This window comes from Bubalus kerabau, chromosome 3 (assembly GCF_029407905.1).
Source record: "Bubalus kerabau isolate K-KA32 ecotype Philippines breed swamp buffalo chromosome 3, PCC_UOA_SB_1v2, whole genome shotgun sequence".
Taxonomy (NCBI): domain Eukaryota; kingdom Metazoa; phylum Chordata; class Mammalia; order Artiodactyla; family Bovidae; genus Bubalus; species Bubalus kerabau.
The window spans coordinates 98,336,276-98,358,920 of record NC_073626.1 but is presented as its reverse complement, the minus strand read 5'-3'; the positions used below and the strand labels follow the sequence as shown (position 1 = coordinate 98,358,920).

The window sequence follows — 22,645 nt, the reverse complement described above, 5'->3', positions numbered from 1 at the left end:
TATTTCAAAGTATTTCTCAGTTTATTTCAGTAGTATAAGCATAAAAGGGGGAGCCTTTGTAGTTATATATACTTCATTCTAAAGTACCTTTTATTTTGTTTGGCAGATGTAGTTATTAATGCTATTTGGAAGGAGTTAATTAGCTTGGTGAAGTCAGTTATTGAATCAGGTAAGCACTGTAATGATTAAGACTTTTATAGCAGCCAGTGAATTTTTTGGCTTTCATATATAAAATTTATTTTGAAATCACTTAAAGTATTGTATCTTCTAGACTTCTATTTAATCAAATTATTTTTTAAAAATTACTTTTTAATAGCTCTCTGAGTATATATTTTTACTCCTGAATTTACTGTATTTTCACTCCTAAAGATACATCTTTAGAACTATAACCCTTCTTGTGCTTTTGGATAGGTAACAAAAAAGAGAGACCAGGTTCTGAAGTTTTGACTCTCTTATTAAAATCTTTGGAAAGCATAGTGAATTCAGAAGTATTTCCTGTATTGAAAACACTGGTAAGTACAATACCTGTATGCTGGAATTTTAAAACCATACTCTGAAATTGAATTTTATTTTGAAGGTACTAGCACAGATCAAGATTTGGGAAGACATTTTATATCAAGTATTTATCAGCAATTTAGCACTGAAATAAATGCTGTCCCATTGGTTTTGCAGTCATTTGAAACCTTAATAAAGTAAATGAAGACAATGGCAACTCTCATCACATCTTCCAATATGATGAGAAAAAGCATAGGCTGTACAGAGAAAATGAGATAAGTGTGAAACTTGAACTGAAGAAACTCAGATGAACACTAATTTTGTAACAAGATTGCTGGGCTCCACTAATTGTTACTTTGTACATTTGAAAAAATACCTAGTAATAATCTTGTAGAGCTTTTGCATTTTAACTGTGACCGATATAATAGAGAAAAGAAAGCAAATTGGGAATACTTTTTGTAATAATGAGTTTCGCAAAATAATCTGCAGATGGAACAAATCATACCCTTACATAAACTTTGAGTCTGTTTCCTTTATGTGCATGACAGTGATATCTGCTGTGACAGTAGAGGATAGTGGTTATAGCCAGGCTCTAGTATGAGGTTGAACCTCAGCCTAACTATTGACTGAGTGAACTTGGATACTTGATCTATTCCCTTGCCTCTCTATAAAGAAGAGATGTCGTAGTAGTTTATAATTAAATGAGTTGATAAATGCAGAGCACGGTGGGCTGGAACAAAATAAATGTGTCTATGAATGCATAATTATCATTAGTTTCTGTTGAAAATGAGAGTATATGAAACCATTTTCACTAATTTTTGTCATGTCACTGTTATATACTTCAGGTTAATACTTGCGTATTAATACATTTGGATGGCAGTTTGATAGGCTCTGTCACATTTGAGAGATGTGTCTTAGATCCAGCTTTTAGTTAGAAGTCCTTTGAATATTGGCTTCTGGCACTAGTGAGTATGTAATTGATTGCAGAATTTCTTTTTGTAGTATAAAAAATAGCCTCTAGGGCCATTAGTTTTTAAAAAATTTGAATAAGCTATGCATATTCATTTATCAGTTAATATGTCTGTAGACTGAAAACTGTTTCAGTCAGGTGAAGAAAGTTCAAAGTATCTCATAGTATAATATCAATAATGTCATAAAAGAATAGATACATGACAGCCAGCTCAGGAAGTTATGTTCTCTATGTACTTTATATGGAAAATTAGGTCTAAAAAAAACTCCAGACTGACAGCATTGATTATTCCTGGAAATAAGGAAGGACCTTTTTATTTTATTTTTTGTATTTCTGTACTTGAATGTTTTAAGCTAATAAGAATGTGTTTACATTAATGACTGAACATTACTTATAATAAATTGTTACAACTATAGTGAATACTAATGACTAATGTACAGTAAAACCTTTTGTCTTTCTTAGGTTCTCATGGAAATTACAATTAAAGGACTTCCTCAGAAAGTATTAGGTTCTCCAGCATATCAGGTTGCTAATATGGATATTCTTAATGCAAGTATCTTAGATGTAATGATATGATTAAATTAGCCAAAAATCCATGTTTTTTTAAGTTAGAGACACTTAGATTGCAAAGTTCGAAAAGAATTGAATTTCAATATACTGATTATATTAAAGGAAAAAAATCATAGACAAAGTATAGGTGTGGCTCAGAAATAATTACAAGTTCAGTTCCAAACCACTGCTAAGAAAGTGAATATCAGAATAAAGCAAGTCACATGAAATTTTTGGTTACCTAGGGTATGTAAAAGTTATGTTTACACTATATTATAGTCTACTGAGTGTAAGTAAATAGCATTATGGCTTAAAAAAACAATGTACATACCTTAATTTAAAAGTACTTCATTGCTAAAATTGTTGCTTAATCATTTGAGCCTTCACTGAGTCATAATCTTTTACTGCTTGGGGGTCTCGCCTCTGTATTGATGGCTGCTGACTGATCAGAATGATGGTTGCTGAAAAGGTTGGGGTGGCCATGGCAATTTCTTAAGACAACAGTGATGTTTTCTGTGATTGATTCTTTCATAAATGATTTCTCTGTAGCATATAATGCTGTTGGATAGTGTTTTACCCACAGTAGAACTTCTTTCAGAATTGGAGCTAGTTCTGTCAAATATTGATGCTGCTTTATCAGTTAAGTTTATCTGGTTGTCATTTCAACAGTCTTCACAACATCTTCACGAGGAGTAGATTCCGTCTTAAGAAACCATTTTCTTTCGTCATCCATAAGGAGCAATTCCACATCTGTTTATATTTTATCTTAAAATTGCGACAATTCAATCATGTTTTCAGGCTCCACTCCTAATTCTAGTTCTTTGCTATTTCTACCACATCTGTAGTTACTTCCCCTGGTCTTGACTTTAAGCATGCCTTCACTATTAAGTTTAATCATTTCTAGCTTTTGGTTGAAAGTGAGAGATGTGCAGCTCCTTTCACTTCAATGTTTAGAGGCCACTTGAGCGTTGTTAATTAGTCTAAATTTAATATTGTGTCTCAGGGAATGCGGAGGCCAGAGGAGAGGGAAGGAGACAAAATAATAGCTGGTCCATTGAGCAGTCAGGACATATACTAAGTTTGAAAAATCGTGAAAATTACCCAAAATGTGACAAAGTAAACAAATACTATTTAGAAAAAGGGTTCCAGTAGACTTGTTTAAAACAAGGTTGCCACAAACCTTCAATATGTAAAATATGCCGTATCTGCAAAGCACAATACAATGAAGTGTGCTTGTGAGGCATTAAATAATGGCATATTAATGGAACTATTTTCCTGGATTAAAGGGTTCTAGAATAAAAGGTTTCTCTTCGCTTTTATGTAAATGTAGTTTTGGTTATTACTGTTACAAGTTTTGGAAGCTTTGTAACACTGGCTTAGTTATAGTGAAATATATTTAATATCTGCTGGATGGTAGGTATTGTTGATCCAGCAAGTTTTAAGTCAGTGTTTATATCTGGAATCTTTTAATATTCTTCAATTGCTTGACTAGATGGAACAGCTATAATTAAAATAAAGAACTTGATTTTTGTGTGTAGTTTATGGAAGTACATTTGCTATCATTTTTGTTGTATCCTAAGTAATTTCAAAATTCCTCAAACTTAAAAGGGTCATATTTCAAATAATTGTAGAAAACAAGTGTAACAAGAAGAGTGTACTGTTGGTAACAAGAAGATTGATTGCCATCTCCCATCTTTCTTCAGGGAACCCCTGCTTTGTTCTTAATTCAGTTAATTTTCAATAATAATCTATTGGAATGTGGTGTGGAAGACGAAAGGTAATTTTAAACAAACTATTTTGTTTATTTTGGAAAGTTTGTTGAATGATATTCTTTTGAGTTCGACTATTATAAATTTTTTTAAAAATTAAAAAAGTTGAGATTCATTTTTGGGGTAACTTTGCTATAATGTAATTTATTTTTACAAAAAGAACAGTTAATGCATAGTTCAAAATTTTTTTTCCATCAGGTTTTTTCTCAACCTGGAAACACTTGTGGGCTGTGTTCTTTCTGGTCCAACTTCACCACTAGCTTTCAGTGACTCTGTCTTAAATGTTGTCAATCAAAATGCAAAGCAGTTGGCCAACAAGGAGCATCTTTGGAGAATGTGGAGTATTATAGTCACCCCATTAACAGAATTGATTAATCAGGTATGATATAAGTCAGCTGCATGTTTTCTCTCAAGTTTAGTACCTTGCCTTTTTTTTCTTTCTTTGTTATATAGTACATGAGTATATGAATAGAAATTTGTATTTGAATGGTAGATATTACATATTTTATCTGTGGGATTGGTTCATTTTCTGTTCTTTAAATTACTTGATTTCTTTTCGTTGTGTTTCTGCCTTATTCAAAAAAGTGTAACTTAATGGGGACTAAATAGTCCATTTTCTCTTATGATTAGAAAGCCAGAAGGCTCACATGATAGATATGGATTTCCCTGTTTATATCTTGGATTCTTGCATTTGTGCTGTGGGGAATAATATGAATGTCTTGACTAAACTATATATTCTTAGATTTTTATGGCAAATCATGTTGGTGAACACCTCAAAGCCATATAGTAGTTCCTAAACCTCTAATTCTTGAGTTGACTGACCTTTACATTTAAATACTTAAAAAAGTGATAATATTGGCAAGGTATGGAGCTCAAGTTCTGTCACTGTTAATAGTTCATTAGCAGCTTTATCAATCTTTAATGGAATTATTCTTTGTGAAATAGTCTGTTATTACTTACAAATGGAGTGAGGACTCTGAAGAATTATGTGATTATACAGTAGTCCTTATTTTAGCTACTTGAGCCAACACTCCATTAAACATATTCCTTTCGAAGAACAAGATTTATGTTCCTAAATGGTTTCCTACAGTTTGAGGTCTGTTAGAGGCCATTTTTGGAGAAGGCAATGGCAGCCCACTCCAGTACTCTTGCCTGGAAAATCCCATGGGCGGAGGAGCCTGGTGGGCTGCAGTCCATGGGGTCGCAAAGAGTCGTACACGATTGAGTGACTTCACTTTCACTTTTCACTTTCATGCATTGGAGAAGGAAATGGCAAGCCACTCCAGTGTTCTTGCCTGGAGAATTCCAGGGACGGAGGAGCCTGGTGGCCTGCCGTCTATGGGGTCACACAGAGTCAAACACGACTGAAGCGACTTAGCAGCAGCAGCAGAGGCCATTTTTATAAGTCCTTGCTTGAGTCTTACCTTCTACGTATAGTAAAAGATTGTGGAATCACCTCTGGGATTCTTTTTTAGGACTTAAAACACAGTATATTGTTTCCCAGGGTTGCTTGAGAGACTACCACAAACTGGTGGCTTAAATCAACAGGAACTTATTTTTTAAAGCTCTTGGGTCCGGAATTTCAATAGTAAGATGTTGGCAGATTTGGTTTCTTCTGGGGCTGTAAAAGAGAGTGTGTTCCATGCTTCTCTTAGCTTCCAGCAATTGTTGATGTTGTGAATCCATCACTCCAATCTCAGCCTATCGTCACATGGCGTTCTTCCAAGTATCTTCTATTAAACTTCCTCTTTTATAAGGACACCAGTTATTGGATTAGAGCGTGCCTTAAGTCAGCATGACTTCTTTATTGCATGATTACATCTGCAAGGACCCTAATTTCAAAGATTACAGAGGTTAGGAGTTCACCATCTGTTTTAACATCTCGACATTGGGGAACATGATTCTTACTACATGTGGTAAGATGTCACTATTTAGGACTAGAATTAGATGGTGATTTGTCTAACTTCATTAATTTTCTTTTTTCAGACCAATGAAGTGAATCAAGGGGATGCCTTAGAACATAATTTTAGTGCTATCTATGGTGCACTGATTTTGCCAATAAACCATATTTTTCCAGCACAAAAAATTCCAATGGTAAGGCAAATTTTTACTTGAGGAATTGGCGGTTTTTAAATATTATGTTACTCTTTGTAATGAACTTCTATAAGACTTTCTTATGACTTATAATCAGCTTAGGAGAAAGGAAAGTGGTGAAGAGAGTGAAGTTCCTCTTCACCTTTGTTAATTGCTGGTATTGTGGTATTATTACAGTTCTTCGGTTAGAGCTCTGGGAACGTGGGCAGACTTATTACCCTGTGCTAGTCTCTTCTGACACCTTAAGTGTTACTGTGTTTTTAAAATGTTAAAGATGTGTTCTATTAAGTTATTTGATATATAGATACACATTTTCTAAATTTTTTTTTATTATTGTTAGGTCACCATGAAGACCTTACTTAAAACTTGGTCAGAATTATATAGAGCATTTGCTCGCTGTGCAGCTTTGGTGGCAACTGCGGAAGAGAATTTATGCTGTGAGGAACTTTGTTCCAAGATAATGTCCAGTTTGGAAGATGAAGGCCTTTCAGTGAGTTTATTCTGATACTGACCTTTTTTGTATTTAAAGTAAATTCTTTTCAAGTAAATAGAGATAATATTTATGAACTATCATTAACTAATGCTTTTAGTTTATAAGTAATGAAGTTAAGGTATAAAACAGGTAACAGCTTTGTGAGACAATTTTGTGTCATTGGACTCTAAGGTCCATGTATCAGGACCACTTGATGGTGATGTGCTTTTACTACTCTGGTGTGCCTTTGCCATTCTAGATGAACAGTACAAGGACTTTGACATCCTATATCTTGTTTTTTTCATACCTGTTAGCTTTTTTGTTTAAATCTTTTAATTAAAAGATAATTGCTCTACAATACAGTGTTGGTTTCTGCCACACTCAACATGAATCAGCCATAGGTATACATAGGTCTTTTCCCTCTTGAATTTCCTGAGTCATTCAGCAAATTCCCACTGGCTATCTAATTTACATATGATAGTGTATATGTTGGGCTTCCCAGGTGGTGCTAGTGGTAAAGAACCTGCCTGCTAGTGCATGTAATGTAAGAAACGTGGTTTGATTCCTGGGTCAGGAAGATCTCTGGGAGGAGGACACGGCAACCCACTCCAGTATTCTTGCCTGAAAAATCCCATGGACAGAGCCTGGCGGGCCTAGACTGTTCATAGGGTTGTAAAGAGTTGCACACAAGTAAAGCGACTTAGCACAATATATATGTTTTCATGTTATTCTCTCCATTCATCCCACATTCTCCTTCCCCACACCCTTGTCCATAAATCTGTTCTCTACATCTGCATCTCCATTACTGCCCTGCAAATAGCTTCATCAGTACCATCTTCTAGATTCCAAGTATATGCATTAATGTATGATATTTGTTTTTCTGTTTCTAACTTACTTCACTCTGTATAATAGGCTCTGGGTTCATCCACCACATTAGAACTGACTCAATTATGTTCCTTTTTATGGCTGAGTAGTACTCTATTGTATATATGTACCACAGCTTTATCCATTCATTTGTCTATGGACATCTAGTTTGCTTCTGTTTCCTAGCTATTGTAAATAGTGCTGCAATGAGAACATTGGGTTACATGTGTCTTTTTGATTTTGGTTTCCTCAGGGTATATGCCTAGTAGTGGGATTGCCTGGGTCATATGGTAGTTTTATTCCTAGTTTTCTTTTTTTTTAATTGGAAGATAATTATAATATTGCAATGGTTTTTGCCATACATGAACATTAATTGGCCATACGTGTGGCCCGCACCCCCATCCTGAACCCGCCCCCACCTCCCTCCCCACCCTGTCCCTCTAGGTTGTCCCAGAGCACCAGCTTTGGGTGCCCTGCTTCATACATCAAACTCGCATGGGTCATCTGTTTTGCATATGGTAGTGTATATATTTCATTGTTACTCTCTCAGATCATCCAATCATTGCCTTCTGCTGAGTCCAAAAGTCTCTTCTTTACATCTGTGTTGTCTTTGCTGCCATGAAAGTAGAATTGTCGATACTGTCTTTCTAAATTTCATATATATGTGTTAATATAGAATGTTTTTTTGCTCTTTCTGACTTCACTCTGTATAATAGGCTCCAGGTTCGTCGTCCTCATTAGAACAGACTCAAATGCGTTCCTTTTTATAACTGAGTAATACTCCATTGTGTCTGTATACCACAACTTTCTTATCCATTCATCTGCCAAAGGACTCTAGGTTGCTCTTTCAATTCTGATTTCCTCAGAATATATGCCCAGCAGTAGCATTGCTGGATCGTGCGGCAGTTCTGTTCCCAGGTTTTTGAGCAGTCTCCACACTGTTCTCCACAGTGGCTGTCCCGGTTTGCATTTGCACCAGCAGTGTAAGAGGGTTTCCTCTTCTCCAGACCCTCTCCAGCATCTATTGTTCGTAGACTTTCTGATGATGGCAGGTCTGATCTGTGTGCAGTGATGTCTCATGGTGGTTTTGATTTGCATTTCTCTAATAATGAGTGATGTTGAGTATCTTTCATGTATTTATTAGCCATCTGTATGTCTTCTTTGAAAAAATGTCTGTTTAGGTCTTTTGCCCACTTTCTGATTGGGTTCATTTTTTTTGGTATTGGGCTGCTTGTGTATTTTGGAGATTAATTATTTGCCAGTTGTATATGCTGTTATTTTCTCCCATTCTGAGGACTGTCTTTTCACCTTGCTTACAGTTTTCCTGCAAAAGCTTTTAAGTTTAATTAGGTCCCATTTGTTTATTTTTGTTTTTATTTCTGTTTCTCTGGGAGGTGGGTCATAGAAGATCTTGCTGTGATTTATCTTATCAAGTGTTATGCCTTTGTTTTCCTCTAAGAGTTTTAGAGTTTGTGGTGTTACATTTAGGTCTTTAATCCATTTTGAATTTATTTTTGTGTGGTATTAGAAAATGTTCTAGTGTCATTCTTTTACATGCAGTTGATCAGTTTTCCCAGCACCGCTTGTTGAAGAGATTGTCTTTTCTCCATTGTACACTTTTGCCTCCTTTGTCAAAGGCTTCCCTGGTGGCTCAGACGGTAAAGCGTCTGCCTGCAGTGCGAGAGACCCAAGTTCGATCCCTGGGTTGGAAAGATCCCCTGGAGAAGGAAATGACAACCCACTCCAGTACTCTTGCCTGGAAAATCCCATGGACTGAGAGGCTCCTCAGAGCCTGGTAGGCTACAGTCCATGGAGTCGCAAAGAGTCGGACATGACTGAGCGACTTCACTTTTGTCAAAGGTATGGTGTCCATAGGTGTATCGGTTTATCTCCAGACTTTCTGTTTTGTTCCATTGATGTGTATTTCTGTCTTTGTGCCAGTACTATACTGTAGCTTTGTAGTATAGTCTGAAGTTAGGAAGGTTGATTCCTCCAGCTCCATTCTTCTTCCTAGAGGATTGCTTTGGATATTCAGGGTCTTTTGTGTCTCCATATAAATTGTGAAATTTTTTTGTTTAAAAAAAAATTGAATTTAATCTATAGATTGCTCTGGGTAGTATATTCATTTTCACTATATTGAGTCTTCCAATCTAAGAACATGGTATATTTCTCCATCTGTTTGTGTCATCTTTGATTTCTTTCATCAGTGTTTTATAGTTTTCTGTATACAGGTTTTTTGTTTAAGTTAATTTATTCCCAAGTATTTTATTCTTTTTGTTGCAGTGGTGAGTGGTGTTGTTTCCTTAATGTCTTTTTCTGATTTTTCATTATAAGCATATAGGGATGCAAGGGATTTCTATGTATTAATTTTATATCCTGTGACTTTACTATATTTGTGGATTAGCTCTAGTAATTTTCTGGTGGCATCTTTAAGGTTTTCTATGTAGAGGATCATGTCATCTGCAAATAGTTTTACTACTACTTTTACAGTCTGAATTCCTTTTATTTCTTCTCTGATTGCTGTGGCTAGGACTTCCAAAACTATTGAATAGTAGTGGTGAGAGTGGGCACCCTTGTCTTATTCCTGATTTTAGAGTAAAAGCTTTCCTTTTTTTCACCATTGAGGATAATGCTTGCTGTGGGTTTGTCATATCTGGCTTTTATAATGTTGAGGTGTGTTCCTTCTGTGCCTGTTTTCTAGAGAGTTTTTATCATAAATGGGTTTGAATTTTTTCAAAGGCTTTCTCTGCATCTATAGAAATAATCACGTGGTTTTTATCTTTCAATTTATTAATATGGTGTATCACATTGATTTTGCAAATATTGAAGAATCCTTGTATCTCTGGAATAAAGCCTGCTTGGTCATGATGTATGATCCTTTTAATATGTTGTTGGATTCTGTTTGCTCGAATTTTGTTGATTTTTGCATCTGTGTTTATCAGTGATACCAGCCTGTAGTTTTCTGGTTTTTGTGTGGCATCTTTTGTTTGGTATCAGGGTGATGGTGGCCTCATAGAATGAGTTTGGGAGTTTTCCTTCCTCTGCAATTTTCTGGAAGAGTTTGAGTAGGATAGGTGTTAGCTCTTCTCTAAATTTTTGGTAGAATTAACCTGTGAAGCCATCTGGTCCTGGGCTTTTGTTTGTTGGAAGATACGGTTTCGATTTCTGTGCTTGGGATTTGTTTAAATTTTTTATTTGTTCCTGGTTCAGTTTTGGAAGGTTATACTTTTCTAAGAATTTGTCCATTTCTTCCATGTTGTGCATTTTATGGGCATATAGTTGCTCATAGTAGTGTCTTAGGTTCCTTTGTATTTCTGTGTTGTAATTTCTCCATTTTCGTTTCTAATTTTATTGATTTGAGATTTTTTTCCTTTTTGTCTTGATGAGTATGGCTAATGGCTTATCTATTTTATTTTCTCAAAGAACCAGCATTTAGTTTTATTGATCTTTGCTATAGTCTCCTTTTTTTTTTTTTCCCATTTATTTCTGCTCTGAATTTTATGATATCTTTCCTTCTACTAACTGGGTTTTTTGTTGTTGTTGTTGTTCTTTTTCTAGTTGCTTTTACTGTAAAGTTAAGTTGTTGATTTGATGTTTCTCTGGTTTCCTGAGGTAGCCTTTGTATTGCTATGAACTTCCCACTTAGCACTTTAACTGAATCCCATAGGTTTGGGATTGTTGTGTTTTCATTATCATTTGTTTCTATGCCTGTTTTGATTTCCTTAGTGATCCTTATTAAGTGTGTTATTTAGCCTCCATGTTTGTGTTTTTTACATTTTTTTCCTGGTAATTGATAGTCTAATCTTACAGCATTGTGATCAGAAAAAAATGCTTGAAATTATTCACTTTTTAGAAATTTACCAGGGCTTGATTTGTGGTCCAGGATGTGGCCTGTCCTGGAGGATGTTCCATGTGCAGTGAGAAGAAGTATGTATCACAGCTTCTTTATCCATTCATCTGTCTATGGACATCTAGTTTGCTTCTTTGTACTAGCTAATGTAAATAGTGCTACAGTAAACACTGGGGTTCAGTTCAGTCTCTCAGTCGTGTCTGATTCTTTGTGACCCCATGGACCACAGCACACTGCACCCTGTCCATCACCAACTCCTGGCGTTCACTCAAACTCATGTCCATTGAGTTGGTGATGCCATCCACCCATCTCATCCTCTGTCATCCCCTTCTCCTCCTGCCTTCAATCTTTCCCAGCATCAGGGTCTTTTCAGATGAGTCAGTTCTTTGCATTAGGTGGCCAAGTATTGGAGTTTCAGCTTCAGTACCAGTCCTTCCAGTGAATATTCAGGCCTGATTTCCTTTAGGATGGACTGGTTGGATCTCCTTGCAGTCCAAGGGATTCTCAAGAGTCTTCTCCAACACCACAGTTCAAAAGCATCAATTCTTCAGCGCTCGAGTTGCTTTATGGTCCAATTCTCACAACATTGGGGTAGATGTGACTTTTTTAGTTTTGGTTTCCTCAAGATATAGGACTAGTAGTGGGTTTGCTGGGTCATAATGATAGTTTTATTCCTAGTTTTTTAAGGAGTCTCCATATTGTCTTCCATAGTGACTGTATCAATTTACATTCCCACCAACAGTTTAAGAAGCTTCCCATTTCACTCCACCCTCTCCAGCATTTATTGTTTGTGGAGTTTTTGGTGATGGCCATTCTTACTCATGTGAGGTGATACCTCATTGTAGTTTTGATTTTCATTTCTCTAATAATGAGCAGTGTTGAGGATCTTTTCATGTGTTTATTAGCCATCCATATGTTTTCTTTGGAGAAATGTCTGTTTAGGTCTTTTCCCCACTTTTTGATTGGGTTTTTCTGGTGTTGAGTTGTATGAGCTGGTTGTATACTTTGGAAATTCTTTGTCAGTTGTTTCATTTGCTATTGTTTTCACCCATTCTGAGTGTTGTCTTTTCATCTTGTTGATAGTTTCCTTTGCTGTGCAAAAGCTTTTAAGTTTAATTACGTCTCACTTGTTTGTTTTTATTTCCATTACTTTGGGAGGTGGGTCATAGAGGATCTTGCTGTGATTTATTTGTCTTACAGTGTTCTGCCTATGTTTTCCTCTATGAGTTTTATAGTTTCTGCTCTTACATCTCAGTTCAGTTCAGTTCAGTCGCTCCGTTGTGTCCGACTCTTTGCGACCCCATGAATCGCAGCACACCAGGCCTCCCTGTCCATCACCAACTCCCGCAGTTCACTCAGACTCACGTCCATTGAGTCGGTGATGCCATCCAGCCATCTCATCCTCTGTCGTCCCCTTCTCCTCCTGCCCCCAATCCCTCCCAGCATCAGTCTTTTCCAATGAGTCAACTCTTCACATGAGGTGGCCAAAGTACTGGAGTTTCAGCTTTAGCATCATTCCTTCCAAAGAAATCCCAGGGTTGATCTCCTTCATAATGGGTCTTTCGTTTAGGTCTTTAATATACATATTAGCTTTTTAAAGTCTGTCCTTTGGAAGTTTGTGATCTTAAAAATGTAGGTTCCTATTCACACCTTTCCTTTACTCTATAAAAAGAATAACTGGCGTCAGCAGTTTGATATGTATCATTCTAGAATAAACCAATAAGTTACATATTTATATGCACATATATATGTGAATACAGTGTTCTTCCCAGTTGAAATTTATTTTATTTATTACTCTGAAGTGTGCCATTTTTTTTATTTGAAAAGATTTCTAGTCCTTGATAGTGGTTACCCTGCTGAGAAGAATAGAGATAGTTATAATGTGTCAGTTCTGATTATGGACTTTTGATATCATAGTATTTGGCAGAGTGGCTTTAAAAGTGTGCTGTTACTGGCCACAGAGACAGTGAACTTGTTGAATGTTTTTGTGATTTTTAGGGAAAAGCTTGACCCTTGGTTTTTGCCTTTAAATTCTTGTCTTGGATGGACTTAATTTTGTTCTCTTCTGAAGAAATTTAGAATCTTCCTGAATTTCATAAAATACCCTGTTGGGATTTTGCTTGGCATGATTGGTTATATTGCATTCAGAGATTAATTTGGAAAATAATTTCTATCTTTATAACATTGAGTTTTTCTGTTCAGAAATATTTTTTTTAGTTCTAAACTGAACCTAGCTTGCTTGATTTGGGGGGTTTTATAGTTGTTTTATCTAGTATAAATGGTCTCTTCCCTGCCTGTACTTGGTTACTACAGGCATATATGAAATCTCTTGTCAATATACATTTCTGTATATTAAACCAATTTTGTGTCCTTGAGATTCTCTTCTTGGTCACAGTGAAATTCTTTTAAAACATTGTAGATTAGTGTTTTAAGATTTTTTGCAGATACCTTCATTTGTGAGATTGGAGTTCCTCATTGTCCAATTTTTATATTGTAGTAATGATAAACATGTGACTAATAACATCTTGTCAAATATATAACCAATTAGTTACAAGTTTTAGGTTCCAGAAAATTTTTTATCACAGCTCTGAAGTTATAGGCTCATTTGTTCCCTTTTCTGTAAAGTTTTTCATTTTCTACAAAATACACATCTAAGACTTGTTATTTTTGTTACTGCTGCTGTTGCAAATTCATCATTTGATACTAATTTTATTATTATCAACCTGTTTTTTAGTTTAAGTTTAGGATTTTCTTTTTACCTTTGGAATTTAGACATTTCACCAAGGTTGTGTCTTGAGGCATCTTTTAAAATCGTTCTGTTAAGTACTTGGTGGATCCTTTCAGTTTAAGGAGCTGTGCCTTCATCTGAGGAAAAAGTGCTGAGGTCTTCAGGTGTCATCCTCTGTGTCTCTTCTTTCTCTGTATCTCTCTGTGTTTTGCTTTATTTCTGGTCCTGCTTTCTGGGAGCTTGATATTTCTGTGTCCATCTTTCGGTTTAAATGCTGAAGTGTTTTATAATTTTAATTTTACATTTAATGTTTTTAAGTGAATATGATTTCTTCTTACCTTTGAGAGTATTTTATTTTCTTGTGTTTCTGTTATTGCCTCTTTCCTTGTTGATTAGTTCTGTTCGTATTTAACCCAGGAGAGAACTCCTGTTTATCTGGCTTTGATAGCGAATTGTAGTTATAAGGAAGCTTTGCCTTGTAATTGTGATCAAAATTGAAGCATCTAGATCTTTCATGTCTTTTCTGTATGGGTGTGTAGATTGTCATTTGGACTGAACCTTCCATGTGGTATTCATAGGTTAACAGGCCAGCAGGGCTCTCCCTTCCCCTTCTTGGTTCTTAACATCCACTGAGGAAGGTTGTCTTTGGCAGACCTGCGAATTAGTCCAGTTAATTGGAGAAGTGAACGGTATTGGAGAATAAAGGAAGGGCAAATGTATAGAACTGTAATTTCAGTAGTCTTTTACCCATATGGTTTTTCTAATAACGATCAGATCTTTTTCTCAGAACCCTCCCTGTGTCTTGTTACTCAGTTTCTTCTATGAAAGCTCACTGTGTGTTTTTGTTTTGTTTTGAGATGTTCTTGACTGGTGGTACTGGGATTTCCTTTGTTCTGTTTCATTTGAATCTGAGGAAGGAGATGGAAAGAACATCAGGGAGCTTAGCAACTTTTTTATGTTTGGTTTTTCTGGGTTTAGTGAACACTTCCATTTCAGTATTGAGGGAAAAAAAGGTATAGTATTGAATACTTGGCACACAGCAGATATCTGGGAAATAGTCATAACCATATAGTTAATTGGAGAAGGAAATGGCAACCCACTCAAGTGTTCCTGCCTGTAGAATTCCGTGGGTGGAGGAGCCTGGCAGACTGCAATCCATGGGGTCACAAAGAGTTGAACACGACTAAGAACTAACACACACACACATATAGTTAATGTGTCTTAAATGACATAAACTATGGTGTGTGTTACTATATGTCATACATGGGAGTTAAAGTGTTATATTTTTTATTCATGCTTACAAGTTTTATAAACCATGCCATTAGTTAAAAGGTTGTCATGCAATACCTAACTGTTCTTTTCCAGAATTTATTGTTCTTGGATAGGATCACTCATATTATTACTGTAATGGTTGATTGCATCGACTTTTCACCATATAATATTAAATATCAACCCAAAACTAAATGTAAGTATTTTATTCATTCAGTATAAACAAGGCTGTCTGAACTGTATCAGGGCAAATCCTAATAGCTTTTCCCATCTAATTTTACCTACTTTTAATGTTATATAACCATGTTATTTTGCTAGTTCACATGCTTGCTCTCTTTCCCTCTCTCCATGTATCTCTCTCACCCACCCCTGCAATGTATAACTCCTTTTTATGATGCAGAAACAAATTTTGTCCTATGTAGAGATTGCCTAATAATACAGATGATTTTACTTACTCCATCTGGTTACAAGGGATTATCTGGACAAAAAGCTTGAACTTAGTTAAAATGTTCTTATTTGATAGCCTTATCTGAAATGATCATTGATTTGATGTTAAATTGCATAGAAAATCATGGCAATGGTTAATTGGTTATGGTTTTATAGGAAATGTAAAATGACTCTAAAAGTGTAACACAGTTTTTACTGTATAAAATTTGACAATTGAAATCTTAAATCTTATTTTCATAACTATATGCCTTGATTAATTCTAAATTATATTATGAGCTGTTAATGTACTAATTGGTTCTTTGAAATTATATATTTTCTACCAGTGATTATATATGATCATACTGAATAGAAAAGAACCTTCTAGTTACAAAAAGTATTTTGTTTAAAGGTTACTTTTCCTGTTTAAAGAGTGGGAACATACTCAATTTTCCTTGAATAAGATCTTTCTTTGCATTAGTGTAAAGATTTCTAGAACATAAAATATTTGCAGGGCTTTTTGGGGTGGGGGTAGTTTTTTGGTGTTTCATTTTTACAGTAATACAGAGAAACTTGTTTGGTAATTAAAGCATCCCAGCCTCAAGCCACAGAAATAGATTTTTTCTTTAGTCTTAGTCCCCTTTCAGACTGAACAATACTTAATCTAATTACCTCTTTGTCAGGAAAATTAAAATTCTCTAAATATAGAAAGGTTATATAGCAAATGATATCAGAATATATTTTTTAAGCCCCTGAAGTTTGATAAGGCATAGATGATGATCCCGTTGTTGAAAGTTTTACATGTTTTGTTAACTTATGAAAAATTAGAATTAACTGAATATCATCTCTATCCATGATCTATAAACCCAGAATTAGAAATGTTTTTTGTTTTCAATCCTTGTCTTGCAAGAGGTGTTCCTGGTTATTTAAATGTATTGAAACTAGGGGAAAAATCTAAAAACTGCCAGCACAAGCTGAGAGGAAACAAAATTTACAAATAGTTGAAATAAAATTGTTGTTATTCATAAATATGCATAAGGATCACTTTGAGAGTTTTTGATAATTTTTACTTTGTAATAATTTGTTTTAGAGAAACTTTGCAAAAATTAAACACAGACACTACTTTTTACTAGGGTTCCTCAGTTATCAGTTGATGCTTTTGCCTTGTTTTCACCCCCACCCCCTTTTCTACTTTTATTTCCTAGAACATTTCACAGCACTTGTAAGACAAGTCTTTGATCTAAAATATTTTTCAAGTCTTGTCTTTCATGACCATTAGAAGTGAAGTAAAGGCAAGGTTAGATTTTGAAGGTCTCTCAATGGGGGTTTATCGTATTTCCTCAATATTAGATTGAGATTCTGTTTCTTTATGGGGCTGCTGAGAAGTAATTCGGTGTTTTCTCATCAGTGCATTATGTCAACAGGTACACAAGTCAGTTTGTCCCACTATTGATAATGATAACATTTACTGTTTGGTTAAGATCATATCTGTCGGTTTTGCACTATAAAATTCATTAGGAAACACAGTTAATAAATTAATGTTTTGTGGCAAGTTGTTGGAGACTTCGTAAATATGTTGTTACTCAGCATACTTTGATTCATGAGTTACTCATCCATTGATGCTTCTTGCTTAAAACAGTTTCCCAAAGTAGTGGATCATACTGTTTCATTTAATTACATTAGTTTGCTTTAATTACCATTAATTCTAAAAGCTGTCACTGTTTTATCTTAGCACCACAGAGACCTACAGATTGGTCCAAAAAGAAGAAGGAACCTTTAGGGAAGTTGGCTTCTTTAATTAAACTTATTGTGAGAGTGATCTATTCTTTTCACACACTGAGCCTCAAGGAAGTACATTCTGATACTCTCCTCACTATTGGCAACTCAATCACCAGCATTCTTTCCAATGTATTTGGACGTATTTCTCTGCCTTCTATGATCCGGAAAATATTTGCAGCTTTAACAAGACCTCTGGCATTATTTTATGAAAACTCAAAGTAAGTATTTTGCCTTAATAGCTCTTAGACTTAAACATATATAACTAGATATGGGTAGCAAACTTGTTGTCATATCAGCTTTGTTGTTAAAGATCTTAATCTTTAAAGTTTACTGGAGTGGATGATATATGAAACTATGCTTTTGTTAAAAAGATAGCTCAAATAATAAAATATGAGGTAGAAATTGGAAGTCCCTTTATTTTTCATTCTTAATCCAGCACAATTTTTACTTTAGTGCATCTCTTTACAGAATTGTTAATACAAAAAGCTTACATGTTAAATATATAATGTATATGACTTGACATACTACTTAGCAGTTAAGTATATGATATTCACTTAACCTAAGTATCTCATTGTTTTTAATGTCTGCATAGGACTCCATGACACTTTACCCAATTTCCTGTTGGACATGTTTTCTAGTCTTTGCTCTCATAACTAACAATATCACAGGTCAATATATTTGTACATAAATCATTTGCCACTATTCCTGCAGAACAGGGCTTAAAATGAAATTGTTGGTTCAAAAAGTATGTGCATTTAAATTTCTGAATTACTCTTCAGAAGTTTGTGTTGTTTTATATTACCTTTTGCATTTGAACCAAAGCAAGCAGTATATAAGAGAAAAACCACGAAAAAAATCCCAACATATTTTAAAGAAGTATTTTGAGAGAATTCATCAGTGTTCTTTATAGCAAGCTTATGTGGTTCAGTAATAATACAGTCTGCTTTTCATAAACACAGAGGAAGCTTTAGGAACAGATTTAATGGAACTTCAAATTTATTAAGTTTTTGCAAGTCTTTTTTAGTCCTTAAACTTCATAAAAATTCTTTAAAAAGCATAAAAACAGGTGACTAGTAATAATACTTTGAGATCTATTCCAGGTGTTTTTCTTTAACTCCTGTGTTAAAAGACAGGTTTGTTTCATATTTAAAAACTTCATTAAAAAGCATAGAAACAGGTGACTAGTAATAATACTTTGAGGTCTATTCCAGATGTTTTTCTTTAACTCCTGTGTTAAAAGACATGTTTGTTTCATGTTTAATGTTTGCAGTTTGACATTTTTTGTTAAGTCTTTGGGCACCTTTTTATATCATTATACGTCTCAGTTTTGGGCTGCATTACAGTGTTTCTAGGTTTATGTTCTAAAATATAAACGGTACTCTTTGTTTTTCTTCTAGGCTTGATGAAGTTCCTAAAGTGTATAGTTGTATGAACAACAAGGTACAAATAGACATTGTTCATAAAACATACTTTCATGAAGAAAAGTTTTAGAATTTAAATGTCTCCCTTCAATATAATTCTGCTGATTGTTTTAAAGGGATATCATTATGCTTTAATTTTAATGAACTTTTGATATGAAATGGGTATAATCCAAGGATCATTCATGATTTAATAATATTGCCTTAAATTCATATAACTCAACTACTCCTGTCTCATTCTTTTATGTGTGAAGGTAATTGGCTCCAAGGTTAGGCAACTATTAATCTCACAATTTATGTGAAAACAAGTTTCTTCTGTTAATGGAAAATAAGCTTGAATTCAAGCTGTTCTATCAATAAAGTAAGTTCTTGTCAGCTTATAGAGAGTATTGTATATTGAAGGTGATGAGAGCTTTTAAAAAGCCACTTGAGGACTTCCTGGTGGCCTGCCAATGCAGACGACATAGGTTCTATCCCTTATCTGGGAAGGTCCTGCATCCTGCGGAACATAGAAGCCTGCATGCCACAGCTACTGAGCCAGTGCTCTAGAGCCCTGGAGCTCAACTAATGAGCCTGTGTGCTGCAGCAGCTGAAGCCTGTGTGCCTTAGAGCTCATGCTCCACAACAGAAGTCACCCCAATGAGAAGCCCAAGCATCACAACTAGAGAGTAGCCCCCACCCATTCTGTGCAGCTAGAGAAAAGCCTGTGCAGCAACAAAGACGAAGCACAGCCAAAAATCAATAAAAATTGTTTTAAAGTCATTTGAGTTTTAAAAATTGAAATGATAACATACTCTGTGAGTTGTTTAGTATGCATTGTGCTTTTATTTTTTCTCTCTGAAAAGTAACATTTCTAAGTGTTACCCTAATGAACTTTTTCTTTTTCCTAGTTAGAAAAGCTACTAGGAGAAATTATTGCTTGTCTACATGTCAGCTACACTGGAACTTATGACAGTGAACTTCTTGAACAGATCTCGCCATTATTATGCATAATATTTTCACACAAGAACAAACAGATAAGAAAACAAAGTGCTCAGTTCTGGAATGCCACATTTGCTAAAGTGACGATGTTGATTTATCCTGAGGAGTTAAAGTATGCTAACAATAAAACTTTATATAGTTACTCTGTTCTGATTATGTAAATTGACATTTTGGTTTTAACATAAATCCTTATGTAGAATCACTGTAGAGGATTTCCTAGTTAAAATATTCTTGTTTGGAGTACATGGTAATTATTAAAATTATTTGACCCTTTGCTTTGGTCCTTAGAATAAACTTAGTTTTAGAAACATAAAAAGCAGTTTCAAATTATGCTTAACAAAAGGAGTTTCCAACAAGGGGCAGGAAGCTGATGGCTATTAAATCTACCTGATATGTACTTAATGTAACAGTCTGCTCTTGTTTGAAATTTATGGTGAAAGTTTGAGAAGTTTTTAAAGAATAAAATTCAGAAACTGAAGAGTTTAGTGAAAAATTCTAATATTGTCTGTAAATTTATCCTGGTTTTATGTATGTAGAGTAAGAAACAGTCTAAGCTGGATGTGTTTTTATCACTTTAAAATTGTAATTGAACTGTTCTTAAAATGCCAACAGTACTACTTAATTCAAAGTATATTTACTTATATTTGAAGGCCAATACTAAAACAAGCCAAACAAAAATCTCTGCTTTTATTGCCTGGTTTGGAAAATGTTGAAATTATGGAGGAATCCAGTGGACCATATTCAGATATGGTAAGTTGAGGGAGGGGCGTTTTTGTTTACTTTTATATGATGTTTGAGTGATTTATTGGATATCATTGTAACTTTAAAAAGGACAGAAGCTTAAGACTGATTGAAGAGATAAAACCTGAACAGAAGAGTTCCACAACATAGGGGTTTTGCATACAGTTAGTTGTGTGGCCTGGAAAACTTACAAAATTAAAAGGCAGTAAATTTCACCATAGGTTCTCATGTAAATAATACTCAATTCTTATTCATTAATGATCTTTTATTTTAAAAAACTGGCACCTCATGTATTGCTTTACAGAGGTCAGTATTATTAAGATATGGTTAAATGTTGCTTTGTATAAACTAGGAATTCTAGTTACTATTCCCCACCTAAGAGCTACACTTCATTTTCTCATTTCTTTCATTGAATCGCATTCCTTCTGTTAGAGAAACAAATCATTGATACCACATTTTCCATTTGGAACAAGGTTACTGTAGTTAATAATACTAGATGACTATGAAGATTAAGGAGTAAAGATAAAAGTACTATATACTCATCAGGTAGAACACTCTTAGGCACTTTGTTCCTATTCAACAACAAAAGAGTCTAGCTATTATTTGTTTAGAACCTGTAAGAGAATACATTATAGCTAAGTACTCTATTTAGTTTTATTTTTTGGATAAAATTAAAATTCTCATCAGAAAATTATCTAGACTGTTTGAGACTCATTCAGTGTAATATGGCTCAAAAAAACCATATATTCTGGTAGGGGGGCCTGATAGTATTTTCTGTCATGTATGTTTTATTGTTTAAAGTGTTATGGTTTGGGTTTTTCTGTTAAAAAAGTTTCCAGTAATAAGTGGGATATTTGAATCCCGTAATTTGTTTTTAGAATATTTATTTGGTATAGCTTATTTTAGAATTTATAAAATTAAATGATGCAAAGCTAATGCTGTGTAAGTTGGAGACACCAAATCTATTTGCTGTTACTGTTTTAGACAATGGCTTTGTTTTCTTTGACATGATCTAGTAGATTTGAATACTCAAATTTGAAATAAATATTGATTACACTGTAATTACCAGTGTGAAAAGGATAAATAAACATTTGCACATAATGAAATTGTTTTATTTTTATAAAAACAGACAGAAAATTCCCAATTAAATATGAAGATAAGTGGCATGGAAAGAAAATCAAGTGGAAAAAGAGATTCTTTTTTGGCACAAACAAAGGATACAAAAGACAGTATGAAACCACCAGCTAAAGTATGTTTTTCCAAAGTGTATTTAATAGAACTCCTAAGATTAATATATATACCAGCTTGAGAACATACAACTTCTAACTGGAAGAAAAAGCTGTTAAAAACTAAATAAAAGATGGGATTATAGGGAAATATAGTTTGGCCTAGAAAGACTATTAAGATGGTATGGAAATCTTGACACTTTGGGAGATGATTACTTCTTAGTAAAGTTAAATCTGCATAATACTAAGTGTTTATTTAGTATAATTACTCCAGGCAGTAACCCTCTTCAGATAGAATGAAACTAGATTTGAATAACTTAGGTAGGATGAAAGTAGAATATTTTAGAGCTTCCTTTATTGACTAGAAAGAGAATGCCTACATAAGACATTTGTCATAACCTCATATATAAAACTAGATATCTAGTAGCTAGTGGCAAATTAACCAAGTTTCAGATAGTCTTTCTTCTAGGACCTCCAGTAAAGAGGTTATTCTAGAATCTTAAGACCATGGCTCTGGAAAAATGAAAGAAAAATATTTTTAAAGAATAAGTTTGACACAGTCTTGTAGCATTATAAAGTAAAATGGAAACACCTGTGCTGAAATTGTGTAAAAGTGGCATTGGGTACCAATATTAGTATGTTGGGCATATGATTTTGGCAACTTTTACTTGAGTAGTTTGTGCTTCAACTTGAAATCACAGATGTACTTTTTTTCCTGCCAAACCACTTGATTTGTGCGTGCTGGGCTGAAAAACATATTTGTTTTACCATGCTTCCCTGGTAAGCACACATTTGCCTGCTTCTTAAAGAGGTGTAATTTTATTTTCTGAGTATTTAATACAAGCAGAATGAAAAGAAAGCTAGGGACATGGTACTAATTATAATTATCCAGGAATATCCTATAGGTTTGAGCTTCAAACTTCCTAGTCATCATCCAAAACCATTATCAGAGTGCCAAAGAGAGATTGATTGATGTATTGGAAAATAATTTAGAAACTCAAAATGTGCATTTACTGT

General features: G+C 34.5%; 1 protein-coding gene across 9 annotated transcripts in view; it reads left to right on the top strand.

Annotated features, from left to right (window-relative positions):
- Positions 1–22,645, top strand: part of RIF1 (replication timing regulatory factor 1) — a 58,575-nt gene that overhangs the window by 21,468 nt on the left and 14,462 nt on the right. For 8 of the 9 annotated variants that reach the window (XM_055572608.1, XM_055572609.1, XM_055572611.1 and 5 more), the window contains exons 14-26: positions 107–169; positions 412–512; positions 1,928–2,014; positions 3,718–3,791; positions 3,982–4,162; positions 5,770–5,877; positions 6,218–6,367; positions 15,157–15,256; positions 17,216–17,480; positions 18,660–18,702; positions 19,571–19,773; positions 20,312–20,411; positions 21,532–21,651. In XM_055572608.1, coding sequence (XP_055428583.1) covers positions 107–169; positions 412–512; positions 1,928–2,014; positions 3,718–3,791; positions 3,982–4,162; positions 5,770–5,877; positions 6,218–6,367; positions 15,157–15,256; positions 17,216–17,480; positions 18,660–18,702; positions 19,571–19,773; positions 20,312–20,411; positions 21,532–21,651 — 1,595 coding nt within the window. The remainder of the gene's footprint in view (positions 1–106; positions 170–411; positions 513–1,927; positions 2,015–3,717; positions 3,792–3,981; positions 4,163–5,769; positions 5,878–6,217; positions 6,368–15,156; positions 15,257–17,215; positions 17,481–18,659; positions 18,703–19,570; positions 19,774–20,311; positions 20,412–21,531; positions 21,652–22,645) is intronic. The other variant, XM_055572603.1, reaches the window with a different exon arrangement.